The sequence below is a fragment of the Erinaceus europaeus genome, chromosome 4 (genome assembly GCF_950295315.1).
Source record: "Erinaceus europaeus chromosome 4, mEriEur2.1, whole genome shotgun sequence".
Lineage (NCBI taxonomy): Eukaryota > Metazoa > Chordata > Mammalia > Eulipotyphla > Erinaceidae > Erinaceus > Erinaceus europaeus.
The window spans coordinates 111,922,096-111,949,258 of NC_080165.1; the positions used below are offsets into that span (position 1 = coordinate 111,922,096).

Here is a 27,163-nt window from a genome sequence, read left to right on the forward strand (position 1 = left end):
TCACTTTCTAACAAAGTCCCATAACCTGGATATACACCAGTTTCTGTGAGAGAGAGCTTATGTTCACATGTATCCATAAACTACTGCAAAATATATACCTGAAAGCAGAAGTACACTAGAGTTTGCAGTGAGTACCTCCCTAACACTTCCTCTCTACTATTCCAAGCTTGGGATCCATGATTGCTCAACAATTTGTTTGGCTTCATATGTTAACTCTCTTCTCAATCACCAGGTTCCAGATGCCACCAGGATGCTGGCCAGGTTTCCCTGGATTGAAGACCCCACCAATGTGTCCTGGAGCTCAGCTTCCCCAGAGACACACCTTACTAGGGAAAGAGAGAGGCAGACTGGGAGTATGGACCGACCAGTCAACGCCCATGTTCAGCGGGGAAGCAATTACAGAAGCCAGACCTTCTATCTTCTGCAACCCTCAACGACCCTGGGTCCATGCTCCCAGAGGGCTAGAGAATGGGAAAGATATCATGGTAGGGGGTGGGTTATGGAGATTGGGTGGTGGGAATTGTGTGGAGTTGTACCTCTCCTACCTATGCTTTTGTTCATTAATCCTTTCTTAAATAAAAAATTTAAAAGAAAGAAAGAAAAAAGAAAAGAAAATGAAAATGTGGGGGTCAGGTGGTAGTGCAGCGGGTTAAGTGCACATAGCGCAAAGCACAAGGACTGGAGTAAGGATCCTGGTTCAATCCCCCGGCTCCCCACCTGCAAACGAGTTGCTTCACAGGCGGTGAAGCATGTCTGTAGGTGTCTATCTTTCTCTTTCCCTCTGTCTTCCCCTCCTCTCTCGATTTCTCTCTGTCCTATCCAACAACGAACGACAACAATAATAACCACAACAAGGCTACAACAACAAGGGCAACAAAAGGGGGAAAAAAAAAGAAAATGAAAATGTTTCCTCATAGCAGTACTTTAAGTATTACAAGTAATTCATGGAAACCTTAAACACTTTTCAAGGCAGGCAGTTCCTACGCTGGCTTGCAGAAAGGCAGCCAAAAGAAAAGCTGATCTGCTCAAGAAAGTAAAACTTTCTTCTTCCTATTAAATAGTAACTTTCCTACTAGAAACTTAACATATGTCAACATTAAAAAAAAAAAAAACAGAAAAACTAAGTAAAAAAAATGTACAAGAGCCACTCCACAATCCACACAACCTCTAGTAAGAATCCAGCAGATTACTTTTCATGTTTATTTTTATTTTCCCCTCTGAGGTACAAGATCTTTATAGATGCACTAATCCACTGCACATGATGCGTCTATATGATGCCAAGGCTCAAATCTGGGTACCAATGCTTGGTAAGGTGAACATACAATATGTTCACTACATACAAACAGAAACATATTATGCTTTTTTTTTTTTACTTAAAATACTCAAAATATTTCCTACATGATTATACATTATTCTAGTTTCCCTTTTAATAACTTCAGTATTCCAGCAGTGACTGTGTACTCTGCAGTGACCCAGCTTTCATTCCTGGACAACAGGAATAGACTACTCACTACAGAAGCACTTTCTCCACGTCCTTATCCTTCCTCAAAGCAACTGCTGACACTTTAACTCCTCTACTTGGGGCCAGGAATCTGGTATCACCCACTACTTACTCTGTGAAGTCAATACCAACCTGACAACATGGAGAGGCAGCAAGGATGTCATAGGTGTACATGGTTCCCAGCTGGTGCCAACTGCCATCCCACCGAGACTTACACTTGATGCAGATGATCTTGTGAACACCTTCCAGACAGTCCACACACACTGCATACAGATGCATGAGTCTCCCTGTGTTGAGGGGACACAATGCAGACAGTGGTGGTCACATATATTACCACAGTTTATATATCAATTATAAACAAATATTTTTATCATTTGGATAAGTACAAAAAGAAAAATAGATAAATAAAATTTATTATCTACCCCATATCTACCTTTTTCTGGATAGGAAAAAAAAGTGAGTTAACTATTGACAGTATGTACTTTTTTGTTGCTTGGTTTTGCCTCCAGGGTTATCGCTGGGGATTGGTGCCTGCACTATGAGTCCACTGCTCTTGTGGCTTTTTCTTTGATAGGACAGAGAAATTGAGAGGAGAAGGGAGAGGAAGACAGAGGGAGAGAGAAAGATAGGAAGATAGGCACCCTGCAGACATGCTTCACAATTTGTGAAGTGACCCTCTGCAGGTGGGGAGCCAGGGCCTTGCACAGGTCCTTAAGCTTCATACTGTGTGAGCTTAACCCAGTGTGCTCCTGCCTGCCCTCCCCCATCGGATACATATTTTTAAATTCAAACTTATACTTACTTCAGTTCACTCAATTCACTTTTTCTAAACTGTATTGCCAAGTTTGTAAAACTGGCATACAAATTCAAATGTTCAAAACAGCCTGTGGTCATGCAGAACCTTCCTACTCAGTAGTCTAGTTATAACATGTGGAAACCAACAACATTGGTCTTTATCACAGAAAAGTCAAAAGCTCATATTAATATTGGTAGCCAAGAATCATACCACAGCCAAAACTACTATGGTTAACTGTCCTAGTCTCTAAAATTGTTCAGCCACCACTAGATCTATTTTAAGAAGCAGAAGGGAATTGGGTGGTAGCGCATGTGGTGTGAAGTGCTAAGACCAGTGTAAGGATCCCGGTTCGAGTCTCCAGCTCCCCACCTGTGGGGGTGGGGGGGTCGCTTCACAGGCAGTGAAGCAGGTTTGAAGGTGTTTATCTTTCTCTTCCTCTCTCTGTCTTCCCCATCTCTCTCCATTTCTCTCTGTCCTATCTAACAACAATAACAACAACAACAACAACAACAAAAGGGAAACAAAAGGGAAAATAAATAAATAAATATTAAAAATTAAAAAACAAGGGCAACAAGAGGAAATAAATAAATATTTAGAAAAAAGAAGCAGAATTGTATCTTACTTGTAAAGTTTTTTTTTTTTTTTTTTAAGGAAGTCAATGTTATATTATTTACTGGGCTTTTAAAAGTCACAACCAGTCCCTCCATTATTTGTCAACAGCCAATGTTTGTAAAGGAAAGATGCCATTAATTTATATAAAGGTGTCAAATACGTTATTCACTGCCATGAGCAATACCATGGTTATTCACTTCTGACTATAAGTACCAGTCTGCTCTTGACATTTGAGAGAGAGATAGTATATTTAAGGGAAAGGGAAACCTTTTAGTGTCTTTGCTTACATGAATTTCTCTCACCCTCTTGGAGAGCTAGAATGTTATATTACAGTCTTTGTAAGCTCAGTGTGGAACACAGTATCTGAAATGTGGAAAGCACTCTGTATTTGTATATAGAATGTATTTGTGTATAGGTATATTAATAGCCAAAGGCCTTATAATCTTGATGATCTCTATGTCCAAAATGGGAAGAATGTCAAAAGCTCCTTGTAATAATGCTCACTTCAACACTAGCATACTTAAAAAAAATAATAATAATCTATAATCTATGCCTGTTCAGAATAATCTGGAGATATTTTAGGATATCTGTTCAAGTATCCTGGAGTCACTAAAACATTTCATTTCCAATCTCCCTCCTAGATTTACTCACTGAAACTGTCAAATATTCAAAGATTTCCCCAGGCTTCAAGCAAGAGTGGACACAGGGAGACAGAGTTGGGTCCTGGTAGCAAAGACCAAGATGCCCACATTGACACAGTAACATTTATTGTGTGCTTGCTTACTGAGTGCTAACCAGAGGTCTGACTCCATTTTATGGAGCTATATGAAGAGTTTCATCTAACCCTGATAGAAACACTGTAAGTAGTAATTATTATTATCAATTCAGACAAGAAGAATTAAAGCCTAGAGGGTTTGAGTTGCTTAACCAAGACCATAAAGATAATAAGTAACAAAGTCCAGATTTAAATTCATGTCTGCTTCTTTTTCACAAAGGATTTTATATTTATTAAAATAATAAAGCATATATTATGATTTTGTGTTATATTTTTTTATAAAATTTAAAATGTTAAAATATAAAAATATATCATACATGTATTACATTTATTATAAATATTTTTAATCATCAATTATATATTATGTATGAAAGAGCACTTCTCAGCTCTGACATATGGTGGTGGTACAGATTAAACCACAGTCCTTGGGACCCCAGCATGCAAGTTGGTGCTCTAGCATGCAGAGCTATCTCTCTGGCCTCTGACTTTCAGGCTCTACTTAACCTCCAAACTCATGTGAACTACTGATGTCAACCAAGCACACAGATTTGTTTCAGTTACTATTACATATTGTCCTGTATACAAAGATATAAAGAATTTTTTTAATTTCTGAATTCTAGGACTGTTCAAAACAGAAGATTCCTGGGTCTGGGGAAATAGCATAAAGGTTATGCAAAAGACTTTCAGGCCTGAGGCTCTGAGCTCCCAGGTTCAACCCCCAGCACCACCATAAACCAGAACTGAGCAGTGCTCTGACCTCTTTCAACCTCTCTTTCTCTCTGTATCTCTCTTACTAAAATAAAATGGATATAGTTTTAAAAAAAAAAACCCAGTAGACTGAGAGAATAGTCACTTGTGTTTTTGGTAGTAAAGAAGCATTTCCTAATTAAATTAATATTAATAAATTACTTAAATCAAACAAATTAATTTTTAGGAGGGGGCCAGCTGGTGGAGCACCCTACTGGAGTGCATGTTACTATGTTTAAGGACCAGGATTCAAGCCACCATTTCCCACTTGCAAAAGAAACTTTATGAGTGGTAAAGTATTACTGCAGGTGTCTCTCCTTCTCTACCTCCCCCTCTCATCTCAATTTCTCTCTGCCCTATGAGATAAGAGAAGGAGAGGAAAACAATAGCCACCAAGAGCATTCACTGTGCAGACACAGAACCCTAGTAATAGCCCTAGTGGCAAAAGAAAAAAGATGTGGAGAACTTTTAGAAGGAAGGGTCAGAAAACAGAGGCTGCATCATGAGGTTAGAAAGGGCAATCAGGGTCAAATGGAGGGCAAGAAAATACAATCCACATGCACAACCATCAGAAATAAATTATTTTAACAGCATATAATCAACTACAGACTGGAATCCTGTGACCAGGAACATGGTCTTTTCATCATTAGAGTTGAACATAGTTTAAGAAATAAATGGTTGGGATTCCATGGTGAAAGAAATCTTTACACTTTTTTTTTATAATAAAGATTACATAGATTTCTCTGAGATGTGATGATAAACACACTTGAGACCTGGTCAAGGCCCCACCTTATCACTGATTTGTCTGCTCCTGACAAAAGCAGCTCCATCTTCAAATCAGACTAGAATCAGTTAAAGTTTCTCAAGGCTTTTGTAGTTCATGATTCCTACATCCATTATCTAATAGTAGGTGTTCACATACTTACACACACACACACACACACACACACACACACACACACACACACGATTCTCAGATCTAATTTTCTCTGTTCTTCATTCACTTCCTGATGGACATCCTTGTCATATACTCATCTTTCCTCCACTCTTCAAATTTAGACACTACTGTTATACAATAATATCCCCATGCCATTCCCAATAGCATATGCAAGACATCTCCACACAAGTCTCTATATTCCTTTGAATTTAATATGTACAAATGCTTTCATACAGTTCCCCAAAGACCAGGCTCCTTTCCCAGCTTCTCCTTGATAGTATCGTATCATCTGTCTAGTCTAGAGTTAAGTGAATCAACAACAGGACTCATTTTCATCCCTTAAAGTCAAAGCTGTAGTTTTTCCTTTAGAATTCTTTCAAGGAACAGAGAACTCTATGTGTGGTGGAGTGGTATTTTGCTCTTGTGTCCTTTCTCATAAAATGCTTTTTTTTTCTTGGTTAGGGGGAGCAGCAGCAGAGCACATATATGAGACCATAGGTTCAATCTTAGGTACCATACATACAAATTTTCAGATAGTTATACCTCATATTTCCTACTATTGCCATTTAACAATCTCTTATTTCCTTACACCTAGCTTAGAAAAACAAAGTCCAACTCTCTGAATCCCATTTAGAATTCCTTTCAAACAACTCTTCTGTATATGCAATAGTTTGCTTTTAAAAAATTAACACTGGGTTGGTGCACCCAGTACACATGTACAACTTACCATGCATAATCACCCAGCACCACCAATCCCCTGGTCCCCACAATAGAGCAGTGCTACAGGTGTATCTCTTTCTCCCTCCCTCTCTCACCACCCCACCTTTGTTTCTTTCTACATCTATCAATAAAAGAGAGGGGGGAGGCAAAGTTTTTTATTATGACTTGAAAATATTCCCACAAACACAGGGTGGATGAAATTAAAATGGTAACAGGAAGTTATCAGACAGCCTATGCAACATTTTTTTCTTTTTTGCCTCCAATACTATTGCTAGGGCTCGTTAGCACTACAACTCCACTGCTCCTGGTGGCAATTTTTTCCATTTTATTGGATAGGTCAGAGAGAAATTTGAGAGAGGAGGGGGATATAGAGAGGGAGAGAAAGACACCTGCAGACCTGCTTTACTTTCACCACTTCTGAAGCATCCACCCTGCAGGTGGGGAGCCAGGAGCTTGAACCCAAATCCTTGTGCAGGTCCTTGAGCTTAATACTATGTGCCCTTAACCAGTGAGCCACCAACCCAGCACACAAGGTATTGGCCATCTGATAGGCTCTTGTTGGAAAAATTTGTATGGGGGGGGCCGGTTCAAGGACCCAAGTTCAAGCCCCCACTCCCCACTTGCAGGGGGTCCCCTTTACGAGTGGTAAAGCAGGTCTCCTTCTAATGGCCACACCTTCCAAGAACATTCTATCTTGTTAGGTTATTAATCAAGTTTGAAGGAGTGATAAAGAATTTTTCAAACAATAAATCATTAAAGGAATTCACTAACATTAAACAGCTCCATAAGAAATACTAGACAGACTTACATAAAAAGACTGAACAGTCTCTCATAGGGAGTAAAGGAACAAAGCAAGGCAATAAGTCTTTGGGAAAAGACTGGAGAATAGAGGTTACCAAGAGGTGAGGGTAATGGGCTGCAAGAGTGAAGTTGGTACAATGTACTTTGGAGGTGGAGTACTGGTGCTCTGATAAGTGCATAATACATTTTAAACAGGTAAGAAACTGTGCTTCAGGGGTTGGTGGTGGTGCACCTGGTTGAGTGCACCTGTTAATACACAAAGACCCAGGACCAAACACCTGGTCCTCACCTGCCAAGGGAAAAGCTTTGTGAGTGGTGAAGCAGTGCTGCAGGTGTGTCTCTCTCCCTCTCTATCACCCCCACCCCTCTCAATTTCTATCTGACCTATCTAATAAATAAATATTTTTTAAAAATTAGAAATTATGCTTCAAAAACATGTATAGTCTTGTAAACCAAGACATCATATATACTTTTTTTACCAGAGCACTGCTCAGCTCTGGCTTATATATGGGATTGAACCTGGGACTTTGGAGCCTCAGGCATGACAGCCTCTTGGCATAACCATTATGCTATCTACCCCCCAACCAAGGTTACTTCAAAACAAAAATTACTATAAAATGAATAAACATTTAAAAAACCAGTATACTTGGCCATAATTTGTATCTAATAACTATTTAAAAAGAACAGAATGTGATAGAACTAATGTTAATCAATTTCAAGTTTAAGGAGACTGCATCTCCTACTCTAACGCTTTTGGATATCGCCCTAAGAATGCCATGACTAAAAATGTAGACAAGCCTTCTAAAAGGTAAAATGCTATACAGAATAAAGGCAAGTCATTCTGCAGGAGCCTATGAATCATCACCAGTCTGCCAACTACCAGAGACATGTCAGAGGCAATTCTAACCTACCCACAGAAATGTAGAGTAACAAATCATTTTTTAAAGCACTAAAGTTTTGGAGTGGTTTGCCTTAGAACAAAGCTAAAACATACAGGGACTTAGGTAAAACTAAATTAGAAAAAATAAACAGGATGATTGTCTTCAATTTCAACTCCCCTTTTCTAACACAAATTGCATCTATGGAACAAGAAAACGATATTTTTTAAATTTCTTAAACATTATAAATAACAGAAAAAAACTCAGTAAAAATACTGATTATAAAGTCAATGAAAGCTTCTAGAAGAGACAAACATATATGCACTCCCACAGCCTACACCCAAAAGAGTATGAATCTATGTGGGTTAATATCTGACTATTCTATAAAGCTTAGAAAATGAAAATTGTTAGAAATTATCAAATAAATAATATAAAGAAATTTCTCAAACTGAAGAGTGTAAATTTACAAAGTCAAAAAGACAAGAAAGAACACTATACAATGACTGTGGGGAGAGAGGCACATCATGGTGATATGGCAGAATCCTAAAGATAAAGGAAAAATATCCTAAAACTTTCAGAGAAGGGGAAGACAAAAGAGGGTCAATATAAAAATAACACATGAGCTGGTAAAATAATTCACTTAGTATGCCACTTTGCTATATCTATGATCCAGGTTTGAACCTAAGCCCCACAAGGAAGGAAGCTTTGGAGCTGTGGTCTTCTTTTACTCTCTCTCTGTAAATAAATATATTTATTATACAGTAGTAATTATTATTAGTCTTTACAATAGCAATATTGTAAGATAAGAAAAAAAAAGATAGATGGCTCAAATTCCCAAGGAAGAAATATTATAACTTGAAAGACTATATTACTACACAGACAAATTGCATATTTTCTTTTATGGGTTTATTCTCCCAAGATGAGAATAAGTTGTTAAGACACATTCCCTAAGAGCTCCTGAAAAAGAGAGCATGGGAACAGATACTTTGAGGCTTTGAAAGTCTGATAATACCTTGATTCTGTTTTAAATAGAAATATCTAAACCCTCTTTGACCTCTGTTTTCCCTCACTCAGTGTTGTTTACAAGGATCAAAGAACACAGAATTCACTGGGCACATTCACAAGTTTCAAAGACAAATACTTGACAAGTGACATAATTACCTAACTGCCTCTTTAAATTTCTTCCCTATTATGAAAAATTATACACCAGCAGAACTTTCTCCTAATTTCAAAATAACAATATAACAAAAATTACCCACCACTACCTCACTGGGCACAGATCGACCATTTAAATGCTACCCATTACCTGACTAGAACAAACCAGTACTATCCATCAATTAGACCAGGACCAAAGAATCTCATTTGCTTTTAGTCTGAAACAGAAAATAGGCAAGGTGATTTAACACCTGTACCTTGAAGGTGACAAGGAACATCATATTCAATCTCGTCGTGTCTTGATGGGCTTAGGAACAGAGTTCCATCCACCAGTGGAAACTGTTCAAACACTGGAAGTGCCCGGTGACACAGAGCACAGTTTACAACGTTTCTGTGGCTGGCACTAAGGGCGGCAAGGATAAATTTTCGAAGATCCTCGCCCTGGCCCATCTGGGCATCATCTTCCATCCGCACATGGAAAGTGTTCAACTTATGCCTGGGGATGTGGGTGAGGAGCTCAGAGAGGTCAAGTCTTCGCAGGAACTGTATGGGTGCATCAAAGTGTCCCCCCCTGTGCACTGATATCCCAGCTGGACCATAATCAAAGTGGGCATTTCTGAACACATGGCCCCCACCCATAGTCTTTTTGTGAGGCTCAAGATGGATTGCATTCTTCAAGAATTCCCCAAGGTATCTGGAGGAGCGGGGACCACTGAAATGGGCAGGAGAGAGAATGGAGTAGCCTGTGGGTGGGGACTGGCCAGGGGAGCCACAGGGTGAGCGGGCCCCATAGACTGTGGCACTGCCAGTCTTCTCCTGGGAGTTCTGCCGGTCCATGGAGTGTCGGCGGGGTAGGTCATGGCTTAGGCCTTTCTGAGGCTTATTTGATGGTCTGCATTTTTTTACCTCCTCTGCCACCTCTCCTGGGGGCCTCCCTGTATTCTTCTCTGACCCAGACTTCTTCTTTTTCTCATCCTGCATCCGTTTTACCTGGTACCAGTCTGTGTCCTTCTTTAAGTGGCCTTGTCCACAGCGGCAGGAGCAGAAGCGGAAGGCCAGATCATATCCCTTCTTTGTCCACATGTTCTGGCGGCACTGCTTCTCATTCCAGCTGCGTGCCCGGCCAATGCAGTTAAACTGGACCAGAATGCTGCTTTCCCATTCATAGAAGCACTGCAGGTGCATCCAGGTGCTGTAGGGACAATGCTCATTGTTGCACACCACCTTCTGGTAGTCATCTTTCTCTAGGTCCACTGGTCTCCCAAAGCTGCAGATCAAGGGAGTAGCACAAGGAGCTTCTGGAGAGGAATAAAAAAGGAAAGAGTTTCAGCATGCAGGCCTTTAGAGTCCAGCTGGCACAGTCAGAGGGCAAAGTTACTATCCCTCACTAGTCCATTCATGCCAAAAGTATAAGTTTTCTGGTTTCAAGATTCCTATCACTAAACTGACACTAAATAAACATAGAAAGTGTTCTTTTGGGAGTCGGGCGGTGGCACAGCGGGTTAAGTGCACATGATGCAAAGCGCAAGGACCAGCTTAAGGATCCCAGTTCAAGCCCCCGGCTCCCCATCTGCAGGGAAGTTGCTTCGCAAGCGATGAAGCAGGTCTGCAGGTGTCTGTCTTTCTCTCCTCCTCTGTCTTCCCCTCCTTTCTCCATTTTTCTCTGTCCTATCCAACAACAAAGACATCAATAAGCACAGCAATGTTAAACAACAAGGGCAACAAAAGGGCAAATAAATAAATACAAAAAAAATTTAAAAAACAAAGAAAGTGTTCTTTTGGTATAATGTGCCAAGGAAACTTTTTAGAGATTTATTTATTTTATGAGAGACCAGAGCACCACTACAGCACATACAGTGCTAAAGAGTGAAATGTGCTGTAACTACTGTGAGCTCCCAAATCACAGGATATTTATTCCTTTATATTTGCTATCTATTGATTTTACTCAGTGTAACTGAGAAATTAAGAGTTCTCCAAGCACAGAACCAAAGCTAGAGTTGTTTCAGAAAGCTCACTAGTTGCAGTGTGGATCATAAGGCTGGCAGAAAGGAGGTATAGAAGTTTAAGACTATACTTGGCTTCGGAGGTAGGGAATGCTGATGTTAACAAATTCAGGACAGACAGGTTTAAACAGAAGACTCAGACTGGCCCTAACTGAGATCTGCTAAGCTAGAAGTAACTATATACCACCAAGGTGTAGAAAAATACGACTAGAGCTCAAGAAAGCTGTAAATACAGATGTGAACCTGTATGCCCAGAGATGAAGGTTAAACATTTGGAATTGACTAGTTAGCCCAGAAGGAATGGGAAAAACATAAAAGAATCCTAAAAACAATATTAAAAGACTGGTGAAAGGTATTCCACAGAGGCTGAGAAGGAATGAAGTGGGAATTCCTAGCAAGTCAAGTGAGGAGAGAATTCTACCAGAGCAGTCTAGTGAAAGTTCTAAGGAGGGCTATGAAAAAGTTCCAGAGTGCCAGGCAAAATCTGTTTCTCAGTCTCCACATTAATGACACTTGAGGCTGAGATAATTCTTTGTTGTAGGATCTGTTTAGTGAATGGAAATATGTTTAGAAGCATCCTTGCTAGATGACAGAAATATCACCCCTCCACTGTGACATTCCAAACATCACCAAAAGAGAAAGATGAAAATGAAGAAGTCCCTACCAGAAAAAGCAGATACCTCTGTGAGGACAATTTTCCTAGGATGACAGGGCTCAGGGCAGAAGCAGACGGTGAAGAGTATATGCTGAGATAAGGAGATAGAAGCAGTCCAGAGACTTCAGGTGTGGAATGACAACGTTTCAGCTTCATCACTCGGATGAGACCTTGCCTTTCATAGTATTCTCTAATTCCATCCCAGGTGGTTCACTTCCTAACAAAGTCCCAAAACCTAAATATAGGCCAGGTTCCAGGAGACAGAGCATATGTTCACAGTTATCCATAAACTAGGGCAAATATATACCTGAAAGCAGTTGTACACTAGAGTTTGCAGTGAGTACCCCCCAACAGTTCGTCTCCACTATTCCAACCTTTGGGTCCATGATTCTTCAACAATTTGTTTGGCTTTGTATGTTAACTCTCTTTTCAGCCACCAGATTCCAGATGCCATCAGAATGCCAGCCCGGCTTCCCTGGACTGAAGACCCCACCAATGCATCCTGGAGCTCTGCTTCCCCAGAGACTCACCCTTCTAGGAAAGAGAGGCAGACTGGGAATATGGATCAACCAGTCAACGCCCATGTTCAGCGGAGAAGCAATTACAGAAGTCAGACCTCCCACCTTCTGCAACCCACAACGACCCTGGGTCCATGTTCCCAGAGGGATAGAGAATGGGAAATCTATTGGGGAGGGGATGGGATATGGAGATTGGGTGGTGGGAATTGTGTGGAGTTGTACCCCCCCATCCTATGATTTTGTTAATGTCTCCTTTCTTAAATAAATAAATTTAAATTAAAAAAAGAAGCAGTACAGGTGGCTCTCCAAAAAACTTTATACTGAGTATAACTGTAGGATGAAGGAAAAAGAACAGGTATAAGACAGCAAAAGTTAAGTCCTATGCATGTTCTTCAATGGGGGGAGGGGTGCAGGGAAATGTCAAAAAACTTTGGACCAACTGAAATTGCAGGAGGGAAATGATTCCTCTATTTGAAATCTTTTATGACCATACCACTCCTTATTGAGTTACACATACAATGACCCATTAAATGAAGAACAGGAAATGAGGACCTGTAAAGTCTATGCAAATATAAATTGTGACTCTCATATGTTCCTATAATCCTCTTCAGTGTGGATTCCAGGACTTCTAGCAAAATGGCTCTAACCAACTAGTCCACTTTCTTGCCCTGATAACTGTGGCTTTATCTCCCTCTACAATCTTTAATCTTCTTTTGTCTCATCCTATTCAGCCTATTGTAGCAATACATAGAATGGAATACATAGACTGTTTGAGTTGAAATCCCAGCAGTACCACTGATGAGTTGCATGCTTTTGAACAAGTTACTAACTTCTCTGTGTCAGTTTCCTCTATATGAAAAGAAAACAAATATACACCATATGCTTGTTACAAAAATGAAATATTCTTGTTACAGAGGGCACTTAGGACAGTGCCTAGCACCCTTTTTCTGACTCCTTCAAGGGCCACCTCTAGACACCAATTTCCCCAGGACTTCTATCCTCCAGAGCATCCTGACTGTCTGTACCCTAGAATGGCCTAGCCAGAATCAAGTTTCCATTGTGGTCCCCAGGGGAAGATAATCCAAGAGAGGCCACCTTATACTCATCTTTGTGTTCCTGTATCATGGATCCAGATCTTGCACAAATCTGGTAAATGTTGCATTAAAAAATCACTAGCATGGGCCAAGCAGTAGCACAGCGGGTTAAGCGCACATGGTGCAAAGCACAAAGACTGGTGTATGGATACCAGTTCCAACCCGGGGGGTGGGAAGTGAAGCAGGTCTGCAAGTGTCTATCTTTCTCTCCCCTTCTCTGTCTTCCCCTCCTCTCTTGATTTTTCTCTGCTCTATCCAACAACAGCAGCAGCAGCAATGGAAATAATAACAACAACAAGGGCAACAAAATGGGAAAAATAGCCTCCAGGAGCAGTGGATTCTTAGTGCAGGCACCAAGCCCCACAATAACCCTGGAGGCAAAAAAAAAAAATCACTGACATATGTCTACCCCACCTATGGGAAGATAGAAACACGCTGGGGTATGGATTGACCTACCTACACTCATGTCCAGAGGAAAAACAATGATAGAAGTCAGAACTCCCATCTTCTGAACTCCCATCTTCTGCAGACCCAAAAGAATTTTGGTCCATACTCCCAGGGGGGAAAATAACCAAAGGGCTCTGAACACTAATTCCACCAGCACCTGAAGCAATGGTCATCAGGAATCTTGTTCTTAAACCATCACTGAAAGGGAAAGGAATCTGGAAAATACCAGAGGAAGCCAAGCATGGTTTCACTTATCTGAGAGAGAAGAGGAAAAAAGGAGATACAAAGAAGTAGTAATGGGTGACTTAGAAAAGTAGTGAAGGGGAGTCGGGTTGTAGCGCAGCGGGTTAAGCACAGGTGGCGCAAAGCACAAGGACTGGCATAAGGATACCGGTTCAAGCCCCGGCTCCCCACCTGCAGGTCGCTTCACAGGCGGTGAAGCAGGTCTGCAGGTGTCTATCTTTCTCTCCTCCTCTCTGTCTTCCCCTCCTCTCTCCATTTCTCTCTGTCCTATCCAACAATGACAACAACAATAATAACTACAACAATAAAACAACAAGGGCAACAAAAGGAAATAAATAAATAAAATAAATATAAAAAAACAAATAAATAAGCAATCGTTAAAAAAAAAAAAAAGTAGTGAAGATAGGACCACAGAGAAAAAGGGCAAATATATATAGAAATAGATAAAAATACAGATAGGTAGTTTTAAAGCCAGCCAGTATCTGTGGCCTTGGCAGAACTACTGCAGTTTCTAATTAAGGGGATGGGGATGCAGAGCTCTGATGGTGGGAACAGTGTGGAATTATACCCCCTATTAACTTATAGTTACTAAAATCAAATTAAATCTCTAATTTTTAAAAATTGGCATATGAAAACCCAGATTCATACCTGCAGGAGGGAAAAACTTCAAAAGCAATGCAGCAGTGCTGTAGATGTCTCTCTTTTCTGTCTCTGTCTCATTCTCCCTCACCCCTTTTATCAAAAAAAAGGAGGGAGAAGTAAGAATGCCTCTGGGAAACACTGGAGCAGGGCAGGCACCAATCCCCAGCCATAGCCATGGTAGTAGAAAAAAGTAAAAATAAAATAAAAAGACAATGGCATAAGAAACACACATGTAACAGAGTAGAAGAAAGGGAAAAAGTTGAATGTAATCCTACCTAAGTAGATAGGCCCAAAAGTACTAAAGCACACTGAAAAAAAAGTAAAAATAAATAAATAAATAAATACTTGGGTGGAGGGTAGATAGAAAAATGGTATGCAAACAGACTCTGATGCCTGAAGTTCCAAAGTCCCAGGTTCAATCCCCTGCACTACCATAAGCCAGAGCTGAACAGTGCTCTGGTTAAAAAGTAAACAATAAATAAAACATAAATAAAAACTTTTATAATTGTTGAGTAAATTAACAACTGCCACCTGGGTTATGACATTTCTTGTCCTTCAAAGTACTAACTAGTCAATTAAACAAAGTTGACTTGCTTTGCTTTTATCTTCAGTCCTTCAGAGGAATAACCTGAAAGGAAATGTCCCTGAAAAATAATGGCAATTACCAATATAACATTAGCACAGGACTAAGGAAATCAAATTAAGGAATAGCCTAGACTTATCTATACATTTAAATGTTCAAAAATATATAAATTAAAATGCTGAGATTGATTTGATATTTCTTTATAATACTTCCACATTAAAGAAAAATAATTAAGAAGTAATCTTGTTTATATCTTTTTCTCAAAAGTTACAAGTGTGTCATTTAGTCAATTCTAAATTCTTTGGAGACAGAACGACTGGCTTAGTATAATACACATGTGGATTATAGAGTGGGTTCAATGTCCCTGTTCTTCTAACATCAGTCATTCTCACTTGCTTTCTGCTTTCCAAGTCACTACAATAAAGAGCCCACACTCCAGCTAGCCTCATTCTCACTTGCTTTCTGCTTTCCAAGTCACTACAATAAAGAGCCCACACTCCAGCTAGCCAACCATATCTATTTACATCAAAGTCAACTTTGACGTGGTCTTGAAGCTAGGCCTATAGGTCCCAGATCAGGTCAATGGGGTTTACAGTTAATGATATTTATATACTTTTCTCATATTTGGGAGCTACTCTCTAGCCTGATCCGGCTTTCTAGTCCTATTTCCAACTCTGACATCATCTCCACAGACAATACCTGTAGCCCCACCTGTATGTTAGCTGTCTAGCTCAGGCAAAAATTAGTAAAGTCATGGGCCCCTTGGACTATACCTAAAATAGATTTCCTAGCTACTTTCAACATGAAGATCCCAAGTCTTATCTGCTATATTCTTGCCTTTAGGTTCCTGATTATTAAACAATTTGTTCTGCTTTATATCTTATTGCTTTTCAGCCACCAAGTTGCAGATGCTACTATGACGCCAATCTGAATCTCACTTCCTTGGGCAGACAACCTCATCAATGTGTCCTGGAATCCCTCCTCTCCAGAGCCCTGCCCCACTAGGGAAAGACAGAAACAGGCAGGGAGTATGGATCCACCTGCTAACACCCATGTCCAATGGGGAAGCAGTTACAGAAGCCAGACATGGGGGTTGGACAGTGGCGCACTGGGTTAAGCGCACATAATACAAAAGCCAGACCTTCCACTTTCTGTACCCCATAATGATCCTGGGTCCATACTCCCAGAAGTATAGGAAAGTTTCTAATGGAGAGGATGGGATGCAGAACTCTGGTGGTGGGAGTTGTGTAGAATTGTACCCCTTTAAGAAAATAAAAAATAAAAATGTTTTAAAAGAATACAAAGAAACGGACTTGATTAATACCAATGATATGTGCAACAAACCCCTTGCCCAATTACACACCTCCATGTTCCCTCAGGAGCCTCTCCAGTCAGGAACAAAGTGAGTGATAGGATGAGCCTTGAGAACATCTAGACTTTTCATATGATTCTCCTCATGAAGTTTATATAAACTGCCTCTATAATCATAGATACGATTTTCTTTAAGGTTTAGTTCAAACTTATTTCCTTCCCTAATTATCTCCACCAACTATTTACACTGCAGAGAGAGCTAGGTAAACTTAAAGAGGGCTTAGATGTCATTCGGCTACTGACTAGTTGTCTGACATGGAGGTCCATGTTTCCTCGTACGGAAAGTGAGGGTGATAATGCTTGCCCTGCTCACTTCAAATATTGTGGAAGCAAGCACTCTGCAAATTGTAAAGTTCTATGAAAACTGTTCTACAGTAATTGTATCATAAATTTATATATTTTCATTTAATCAACTAAGTGTGAACTACTCCAATTTCTTTTTTTAAGAAATCTGTTTTATTTATTGATTTAATGATTGATAAGATCATAAGATTAGAGGGGTATATAATTCATACAATTCCCACCATCAGAGTTCTGTATCCCATCCCCTCCATTAAAAGCTTTCCTGTTCTTTAGCCCTCTGGGAGTATGAGCCCAGGATCATTATGGAGTACAGAAGTTGGAAGGTCTGGCTTCTATAAGTGCTTCTCCACTGTACATAGGTATTGGCGGGTCAATCCATTTTTTCTGTCAATTGGTGTTGGAAAGTGAGCAACAAAATAACACTTTGCCCTTTTTTCAGTTTCCTAAATCTTAATATTAAGTGAAACATACAGGATAAGATTGGTAACTTTAAGAAACTACAGTGTTCATATTTAAAATCATGCCTCTAACAAATCAGAAATATTATAAAACCCTATTTTGACTGATTCCTGAAAGATGTCACCAGATCAACAAGATTCCTAGTCAATAAAAATAGCAGTCCCACAAAAATATAAATGTAGGAATACAGATTGATTTGATATACCTAAACTTTTAATGGGAGAGAAGAATAAAAGGAAATCTGTATTCAGTGAGAATCCTTGGAACATTACTCTAAGATGTGACAGAGTGACTAACAAATAACATGGGAATTTTTTTTTTACATAAAATCAGCATTTGTTTAAGAAATACACACAGATCCCTCAATGCTTATCTTTACAGTTTCATCATCTAGAATTCTGTATTCAACTTCTATTTCTCAGTACCCAAGTGAGAACGTTCTAGACTCATCTCATTCTGGGCAGTAGAGAATTTCAAGTACTTTCATGTCTAGACAATCAAATGACTATACTGAGAAGACATTTGGGCAAAGTTCATCACTCTCCCCAGGTTTCTCAGAAAAGCATCTTTCTGGAGATCCTTACTTTGCCATTCCAGATGTGTTTAATATAAATTCAAGTTTACATACGCATTTTGTTATAAAAATGGTAAGAGGATCAGTAAACTACTTTCAAGCAAAACAATACTTAATTGTTTTAGGAAGAAATTCTTAGGTTCCTAGTCCACAAAAGTTAAGAAAGCAGTTAGGAAAAAAAAAATGAAATTTCTGAATTTTTTTATTTTATGTATTTATTTTAGAACTGGTGCCTCATATATGTGTACTTTCACTGATCCCAGGTTGCCTTTTAATTCACAGAGACAGAGAAAGGGGGAGAGATATGACAGTATTGGAGTTTCTTCAGATGCCAGGGCTTAAACCTGTACCAAGAACGTAACAAGGCATGCACTTCACCCAGTGACTATCTCTCTAGCCCATGACTTAATTTTAAGTGGTTATCAAGTTACTATGGCATTGGACTTTTTAAAATACATTTATTTTTCTTTGTCCTTTTATCAGAGCACCACTTGGCTCTGGCTACTAATGATGTGGGAATCAGACCTGGGATCTCTCGCATGCAAATCCCGTGCATTATAGCTACCACATCTCCATGGCCTTTAAATACATTTCAGCGGCAATGTTTACAATAAAACTATTCTTTGCATTTATTATTAACAAAACCATTAGAGAAAAATATATGTGAGAACCTTAAATGTGTGAGGATACTTTTTCCATAGGCAATACATAAAAAAACTGGTCTTAACTGGGGAGTATGCTGTAAGTGAAAACTATTTTCACTTAACCTCAATTATAGTGAGTCTTTTTTCTCTGCTAAAAATAAAAATAAGATGCTGAATCTTATCAATAAAGGGAGTTAATACATAAATATTTCGTTAACTTATTTTAATTAGTACAGGAGCTACAGACATTCACTTAAGCAAATCTGTCTTAATGTCTGGTTTAGTTTAACCTCCCTTTTGTCCTCTTAGCATATGAGACTGTTCCAAACTTGGTAACAACCTGAGAACATAGCGATGGCATTCAGTTAAACATGTTTTTATGCTTAAACAGAGGCTTGTACTCAGGCAATCCACTCTATCCAAGCAAGCATGGGTGTTTCACATCAGGGGAGTGGAATATTTAACAACTTAAGATTCAACATTCTCTCAATATATTCAGTCTGCTCTCCTAGAACCACTTTTTTTCTTAGTCCAAACTTAACAGAAAGCTATAGTGGGCTTCTATTGTACCTACTTTTTATTTCCATTCTGACTCTGAAATCAGTAAGATGGACTTTTGCCTAATTTAGGATCAATGGTAGAATGAAGATAACAGTTTCATAGTTTCCTCTGAATTTTTTTTTTAAATACCGAAGTTTCACAGAATAGAAATAAGGCAAATATTTGGTTTGTATTCCCTCACATATTTTCTAAACCCACTAAGGTTCCTTTAATGATCTGCTCAAGTTTAATTACCTAAAAAATTTGCCTTATCCCTTCATTTCCACTTATACTGCAGATGAAAAAGAGCGCAGAGCTCAGGGCAAGGGAGGTGACTCAATGGTAGAGATTGCCCACTCTCTGAAGGGAGGCTGGGTCAACATACTCTGCCACTTGAGGAAGACCGGTCCTGAAATGAGTGCAGCCTAGAATGTTCCTAGCTGTGACCATGGAAAGCGACCTTAAAGTAACAGCGATACAGAGGTTACACAGGTTCCTGTGCTGGATATATACAGACATGGGTCCTAGGTCAGATCGATGGGTTTAAGAGTTAATTATATTTATATATTTTTCTCATATTTGGGAGCTACTCTCTGCCCTGATCCAGCTTTCTAGTCCTATTCTTTACTCTTGACACCATCTTCCCAGATAATATATTTAAAGCATCTATATGTTAGCTAGGATAAAGAACAGGAAAGCTTCCAATAAAGGGGGTGAGACAAGGAACTCTGGTTGTGGGAACTATATGGAATTATATCCCTGTTATCTTACAATTTTGTTAACCATTATTAAATCACTAATAAAAAAAAAATGCATGAAGTCCTGAGTTTGATCCCTGGCTCCACAAGCAAAGCAACAAAGACAAAAAAATAAAACAAAACAAAAAACAAAAACTACACGGATTGGAGCAGTGCCTTGGTTGCTCTGATTTTCTCATAAAACTTTATGTAACTACATACTGTGTTGTGCCTGCACAGAAGTCTGTAAAATGTTCATATTAATTCTCAGACTTACTTTTAGAGTAAGTTTAAGGAAAACCACATTAAAGTAGCAAGTACTTATTTATTTAACTTATTTCGATGAGAGACGGAGAGAGAAAGAGAATGAGACCAGAGTACTGTTCAACTCTGGCTTATGGTGGTGCTGGGGATTGAACCTGTGACCTGGGAACTTGGGCATGGAAGTATTTTTGCATTACCCTTATTCTATCTCCCCAACCCCAGTTCTCTTCTTTTTATAAATACTTAGAAAAAGTTAACTGCATGCTAAGTGAGTAGCAAGTACTTAAATCCAATTATCACATAAAAATTTCCAGACCTCAATCTGTACTTTAAAAAACAAACACAGGTGAGATCAACTACTCTAACTAGCAAAATACTAAACTTAAAAATAATAATAATAATAATAAAATAAAGCCATAAGGAACAGCTCACTTATTTGATGAAAATAAAGCAACCTTCTTTTCAAAGAATTTAAAGAGGGGAGAAAGTTCAATGGCAGTGAGACTCAAAAAGGTACCAGGCTCAATACCCAATACCACAAGGCAGAGCTAACCAGGGTGGTGGTGGTGGTGCATCAGTCATTAAAAATGAATAGTGTAAGGGGACCAGGTGGGGGAGCACCTGGTTAAGCACACACATTACAGTGTGAAAGGATCTGAGTTCAAGCCCCTGGTTCTCACCTGCAAGGGGGAAGCTTCTTGAGTGTTGAAGCAGGGATGTAGTTGTCTCTCTGTTTCTCTTCCTATCTTGTCCTCTCCTCTTAATGTCTGTCTCTATCCAATAATAAATAAAAATGAATAGGGTGGGGATACATAGCATAATGGTTATGCAAAGAGACTCTCAAGCCTAAGGCTCAAAGTCCCAGGTTCAATCCCCCACACTACCACAGACAAGAGCTAAGCAATGCTCTGGTAAAATATATATATAATAAATAGATAAAATTTAAAGAAATATCATTCTGCCTGTGTGGAGACTATAGAATGAGGCAGCAGAAAAAGCACTGACACTGAAAGGCAAATGCTCTGTCTGTGCTACTTTAGCCCTGTTTGGGTGAACAGACTGAATTGACATATTAACGCCCTAGGTGATTTTAAGACTACTCTACTCATATCAATTAAATCATCACACAGTGTCACTAAATTCACTTCCCTACCCTAGCAAAACTTCAAATTGAACTAAATCACTAAATCCCTACATTCCTTTCTTTTATTTTATTTATTTTTTAATGAGAAAGATAGGAGAGAAAGAAAGAACCAGACATCACTCTGGTACATGTGCTGCCAGGGATTGAACTCAGGACCTCATGCTTGAGAGTCTAGTGCCTTAGCCACTGCACCACCTCCCAGACCACACTATTCCTTTCTTTTCTATGTATCTTTTCTGCCCTGTTGAGCTCCCTGAAAAATACACTCTTTCTGCTTCCCTTCTTCAAAATAAACCTGGAAAATGCTTTATAGATTAAAATTTTATAGATTGTTCCCACCCTAGCAGTCACTTGGTTGGGATCTAGGGAGAATAGAAAAAGCTTTTGCCTTGCGGCCACACTGCTTTAGCCTATTTCTGAAATGCTGCATAGGCAACCAACAAGCAAGTTATAGAATTTGTTGGAACAAGGAAAGACCTGTCAAAGGAGAGGGCATGTCTAAGCCTTACACATACCTGAGAAAAAATGAAAACTAGATTGAAAAACCAAGCGTGTCTATGTCCTGACCCAGAAGTTCACTACCTATACATACTCAGCACAGCTTAACAGATAGCTTGTTTTCAAGAGAGTATTTCATAATAGCTTCTACTGAAAAGAACTTAAAATTTAAATACCTACTGGTTATTATGTTATTTTTAACTATTCATTTTCCAATTGGTAACTTCTGTGAAACACAAACACAATTTGATAGTATGGTTATTATCAAAGACTCAAAACTCAATAAAGTAATTCTGAATTTTTTAAGAAATAAAAAACTCAAAAATATTCATTCTAAAACTCATGGAAAAAACAATACTACCTATAAAAAAAGTCATCAAAAGTATCTAGGAATTATCTTTTTTGCCATGAGGGAAACTGTCATATTAAATATAATTTTATTAAGATACATAAAATGCAGTATGATTGCACTATAAATTAATTTTAAATATATACAAATTTGCTAAAAATAAATATTTAAAGTTAATTTTTCATTCTTTCAAGTCACCTTTAAATTTCAATCTCATAGAACATTCTCGATTTGTTTGTTTCTAATAAATAAAAGATAATTAAAAAATTAAAGAGAAAAACTGATTTACTCAGTCAAAAATTTCAATGAAGCTTTCAAATTTTTTAATCTAATAAATCTCATGAAATACACAACTAAATATAAACATTGATATATTCAATATAAAAACTGATAGATTTATGTACTAAATATTACATGCACATAAAAATTATTTTGATAAAATCCATAACATAGCTTAGTATATTCACATTTCTTTAACTTAATTTACAGTACAAAGGTTTGAAGGTAGATTTTTTTTTAAAAAAAGCAAATGAAAGTCATATGTCAGTATTTCAAATGCTTTTACAACTCCAAATCTATAAGTCCCTGAAGAGAGGTAAAGAGTAGAAAACTGAAAAGTTTGGGGTAAATCAAGATATAAAGTGAATATAATTAATACAGGCACACATGTGCACATCTATAAACCATATAATGTAAGAAAAGGCAAGACTCTGTTAATGAAATGCTCCAAATCAGAGGAACTGCAGTCTATAAAATGAAACCAAAGTATAGGATTACAAATCACAACAAAACAATTCTCAAGTCAACTACGCTCATTCTGGTGAGAACCCTTCCAAGTCCTTCCCACACAGTTGAAGAGTCAGAAAGGATTGTGTGTGGGGGGTGGGAGGTGGGGGGCTTTTTTTGGGGGGAGGAGTTCACCAGGGAGCATGTTTGCTTTAACCATGCGAGACCCAGGTTTAAGTCACAGTCTCTATGGCACTGGGGGAAATTTTGGTGCTGTGATGTCTTCTTCCCCACCATACCCCCAGTCTCTCTCTAGCTAAAAAAGTTGGCCTAGAGCAGTGAAGCCCAATCAGTAACAAAAAAGGAGGAGGAAGAGGAAGGGCTTTTGTAGTAATTCTGGAAGAGCTCACAGGAGTGTTCTCACTGAGACTATCCTGAGACCAAGTGGTGAACAGTTCAGGTTCTAGGGGATTTTGAAAATCCTCTTTAAAAAAGCTGCCAAATCTGAATTTACAGAGAAACTAAAAAATGTCCCTTCCTCAATAATGATATACAAGCTTTCACTATAAGCTCTGTCCTAGGTCCCTAAATTAGAATAAGCTGATACGTAACAGAGACCCAAAATTCCAAAATTATCAATAGAAAATAATAAAAACCCCAAATCATGTCATGGTTTCTAGTTTTTCCAAACAGTTCTATAATTTATTAACAAAGTGGGGGCAAGAATGTTTTGTAAATACCTATTGTGGAGAGATGAGGAATGGTACTCACATATCAACAACTGTACTATAAACTATTAACCCCTCAATAAAATGTAAAAGAAAAAATTTAGCAAAAACATAGTGACAAATAAACTGTTATCCTCATATTCAGCAGATTAGAAAAACTTGAGCTCAAAATGGTTCACTGACATTCAAAAGGACAGATTTCAAACTGCTCATGATCTGTGTCTCTCAAATCTCGTATTTAGGACTAGAAATGATTGTAGGAACTTCTTCCAAATCACAAACATTTGTGAAGCATATGATTCAGCATGCTACAACACATGTAAGTAAACTTTTACTTAAACTGAGTGCTTCATTCTCGCTTTATTAATATAAAAATCCAACTTGGGTTTGGGTGGTGGCGCACCTGGCTGAGCGCACATATTACAATGCACAAGGATCCAGGTTCAAGCCCCTGGTCCCCACCTGTAGGTGGTGAAGCTGCAGGTGTCTCTCTGTCTCTCCCGATCTCTATCTCCCCCTTTCTCTGAATTTCTGACTGCCTCTATCCAATAAATAAGTATAATAAAAAAATAAAAATCCAACTTCAAGTTCCAGAAAGAAAAAAAAAAGAGCTTTATTATGATTCAGCATTTGTTATTACAAGGAAATTAAAACTCAAAATTTAGCCATAAGAGGCCTCAATTGTTGAGAAAAGGGATAAGAAAGTAATGAATCTTTACCTACAAATTTCAAGATCCTACTTAAACTAGAATAAAAATTGCAGGAGAATTTAGAAATGTGCAAGAAGTGACAGGTGTTGGGCACTGGGACTCAGCTGTCATAGCAGCTGGTTAGAAGAGCCAAGTAAGTAGCAGAAGGTCAGGGAGGGCAGCAGTTGTAAGCAATTCTGTGAAACAGAGCCTCACAAATTAAAGACAAAAAGGAAACTGAGCCTCATAAATACTGAGTCGTCAGAAAAGTCCATCCTGACAACTAATATAACAATATTACTGTGTGGTGATAACCAAGTGAGCCTAGTCACTTATTTTATGACATATCCAAACCCCTTCTCTTACAAATAATTTCACAGACAGGGTCAGGGAGCTAGCTGAGTCTGTTAAAATACAGAATTCACATGACTGGAGCCCCAGAGGTGGTAGGTCCAGTCCTCAGCACCTCTTCATGTCACAGCTAAGCAGTGCACTGTTCTCTCTCTAAACAAATCTTTCTTTAAAAAACATAAAAATGTGTATCCCTTTTTAAAGTAATTTCAGACTTCTCCAACTCTCTTTAGCTTCTATCTCTGTGTGGAACTCCACAGTAACACAAAATTATAACATCTTTAACAAAAAAAAAAAAAAAAAAGCCACCATAAACAAGATGAAAAGGCAAGTAATTAAAAAAAAAAAGCACATCAAAAAGCAACTTGAGGGGTGGGGGTAAAATAGACTAATGGCTATGCAAAGAGACTCTCATTTCTGAGGTTTCAAAGTCCCACGTTCAATCCCTCACACCATAAGCCAGAGCTGAGCATTGCTCTAAAACAAAAAGAAAAAGTAACCTGAATATATAGATTGTGCAAATCAGTTACACAAATAACTCCACTACTAAAATGGACAAAAAGCACAAAAGGAAGAACAATATACAAATGAGTAGTATATGTATTAAAAGACATTCACTCACTGTAAAGCCAGAAAATACTAATAAAAATAACAATGAAATGTGATTTTCCCACCTCTCTGGCTTAAAAAAATGAAAATGGTTATCAAATTTATGTTGAGACATGTAAAGAAAGGAGCGCTCTATTCCAGTGTTAATGGAAAGACAGTTGAACCCGTCCAGCAATCTCAGTTGGCAATGCATATCAAAGCCTTAAAAACTGAATACCGGGAGTCAGGCAGTAGCTCAGTGGGTTAAGCGCACGTGGTGCAAAGCGCAAGGATCAGCTTAAGGATCCCAGTTCAAGCCCCCATCTCCCCACCTGCAGGGGAGTCGCTTCACAGGCGGTGAAACAGGTCTGCAGGTGTCTTTCTCCCTCTGTCATCTCCTCTCTCCATTTCTCTCTGTCCTATTAAACAACAACGACAACATCAATAACTACAACAATAATAACTATAACAGTAAAAAAAGGGCAACAAAAGGGAAAATAAATAAAAAGAAAAAAAAATTTTTAACTGAATGTCATGGGAGTAGGGCGGTAGCACAGTGGGTTAAGCGCATGTGACGCAAAGCGCAAGGACTGGCATAAGGATTCTGGTAGAGCCCTGGCTCCCCACCTGCAGGGGAGTCACTTCACAGGCAGTGAAGCAGGTCTGCAGCTGTCTTTCTCTCCCCCACTCTGTCTTTCCCTCCTCTCTCCACTTCTCTCTGTCCTAACAACGACAACATCAATAACAACAATAATAACTACAACAACAATAGAAGACAACAAGAGCAACAAAAGGGAAAATAATTTTTTAAAAAACTGAATGCCTTGTAACAGTGATCTCAATCTGTTGTCTAGGATTTCTGTCTTTTAAAAGGAGAATCTACATTCTCCTTTCCTTGGTTAAGACTTTTCCTGTTTTATAAATTTAATTTCAGTTCAAGTATCACAATGATACTCTTGATACCTGTTCCTTTGTTTTTTTTAACTTTTTCAGAAGGAAGGAGTGAAGCAAGTAGGCAGAAAGAGAGGAAAGAAACCACAACCCACACTAAAGCTTCCCTCACTGTGGTGGGGGTCAGGACCAAACCTGGGTGGCACATATAGCAAAGCAGCACACAATCCAACTAAGATATTCTGCCAATTGTCCTAGTTGTTTCTAAATATTTTACACTGAATTTAAGTTTCTACCTTAAAATACGTCCATTATACATACGCACATGTGTACCTGTCATCAAAATCAATTCAGTATCCTGCAGTATATAATTGCAGCAGTGGATCAGCACAACTCCTTTTCTGGAGAAAGAAAAAAAGAAGGAAAAAGAAAGAAAGAAAGAAAGAAAGAAAGAAAGAAAGAAAGAAAGAAAGAAAGAAAGAAAGAAAGAAAGAAAGAAAGGAAGAAAGAAAGGAAGAAAGAAAGGAAGAAAGAAAGGGAGGGAAGGAACGAAAGGAGGAAGGAAGGAAAGAAGGAAGGAAGGAAGGAAGGAAGCTAACTCTGAGCTCTCAGTGCCCTCATACTCAAAAACAAACTGCAGATTCTGAGCATAATTATCAGGCTCCCACTAAATACCCAGTAAAGAATTATTGTAGTAGTATTGTTCCTGTCACTGACAGCAGCTACTCCTCATTTCTGTGGATTCTATAGGCACCAACACACCCATTATTTAGAAATCCCTTACCTAATTTGCTTCTGCACTGCATCATCTACATTTCTAAAATTAGATGCCTAATACAGCTAAATTTTAACACTATAGGCTTAATACTGCAACAACTGGTAAGCTATGCAGATCTGAGTAGCTGGAAACCATCTGGGAGAATTTTGGAGCTGCCCCATGTGTCAAATGTGTTTCTGCATCTACCACTGAAAGGAGCTTCCTGTTTCTCAGTGCCAGATTTCACTGAGGCTTCTGACAGCACTGTCTGTTCATTAACACCAGTCACCAAGCATCCCAGGCACAGCCTCTCAAATTACAGATTGCACCTGCTGCCAATCAAAAATAGAAAAAAACCTGAGACTGTAAATTTCCTGGTTTCTATTTCTTTCCAGACGTTGAGCTTTGATAACAAGAACCATGTCATCTTAGTAGAAGCTACA

At 38.7% G+C, this 27,163-nt stretch overlaps 1 protein-coding gene across 1 annotated transcript in view; it reads right to left on the minus strand.

Moving 5' to 3' along the window:
* Nucleotides 1-27,163, minus strand: part of HECA (hdc homolog, cell cycle regulator) — a 58,900-nt gene that overhangs the window by 19,918 nt on the left and 11,819 nt on the right. Inside the window, exons 2-3 of the mRNA XM_060190373.1 lie at nucleotides 9,180-10,220; nucleotides 1,634-1,788 (exon numbers count right to left, since the gene is read on the minus strand). Coding sequence (XP_060046356.1) covers nucleotides 1,634-1,788; nucleotides 9,180-10,220 — 1,196 coding nt within the window. The remainder of the gene's footprint in view (nucleotides 1-1,633; nucleotides 1,789-9,179; nucleotides 10,221-27,163) is intronic.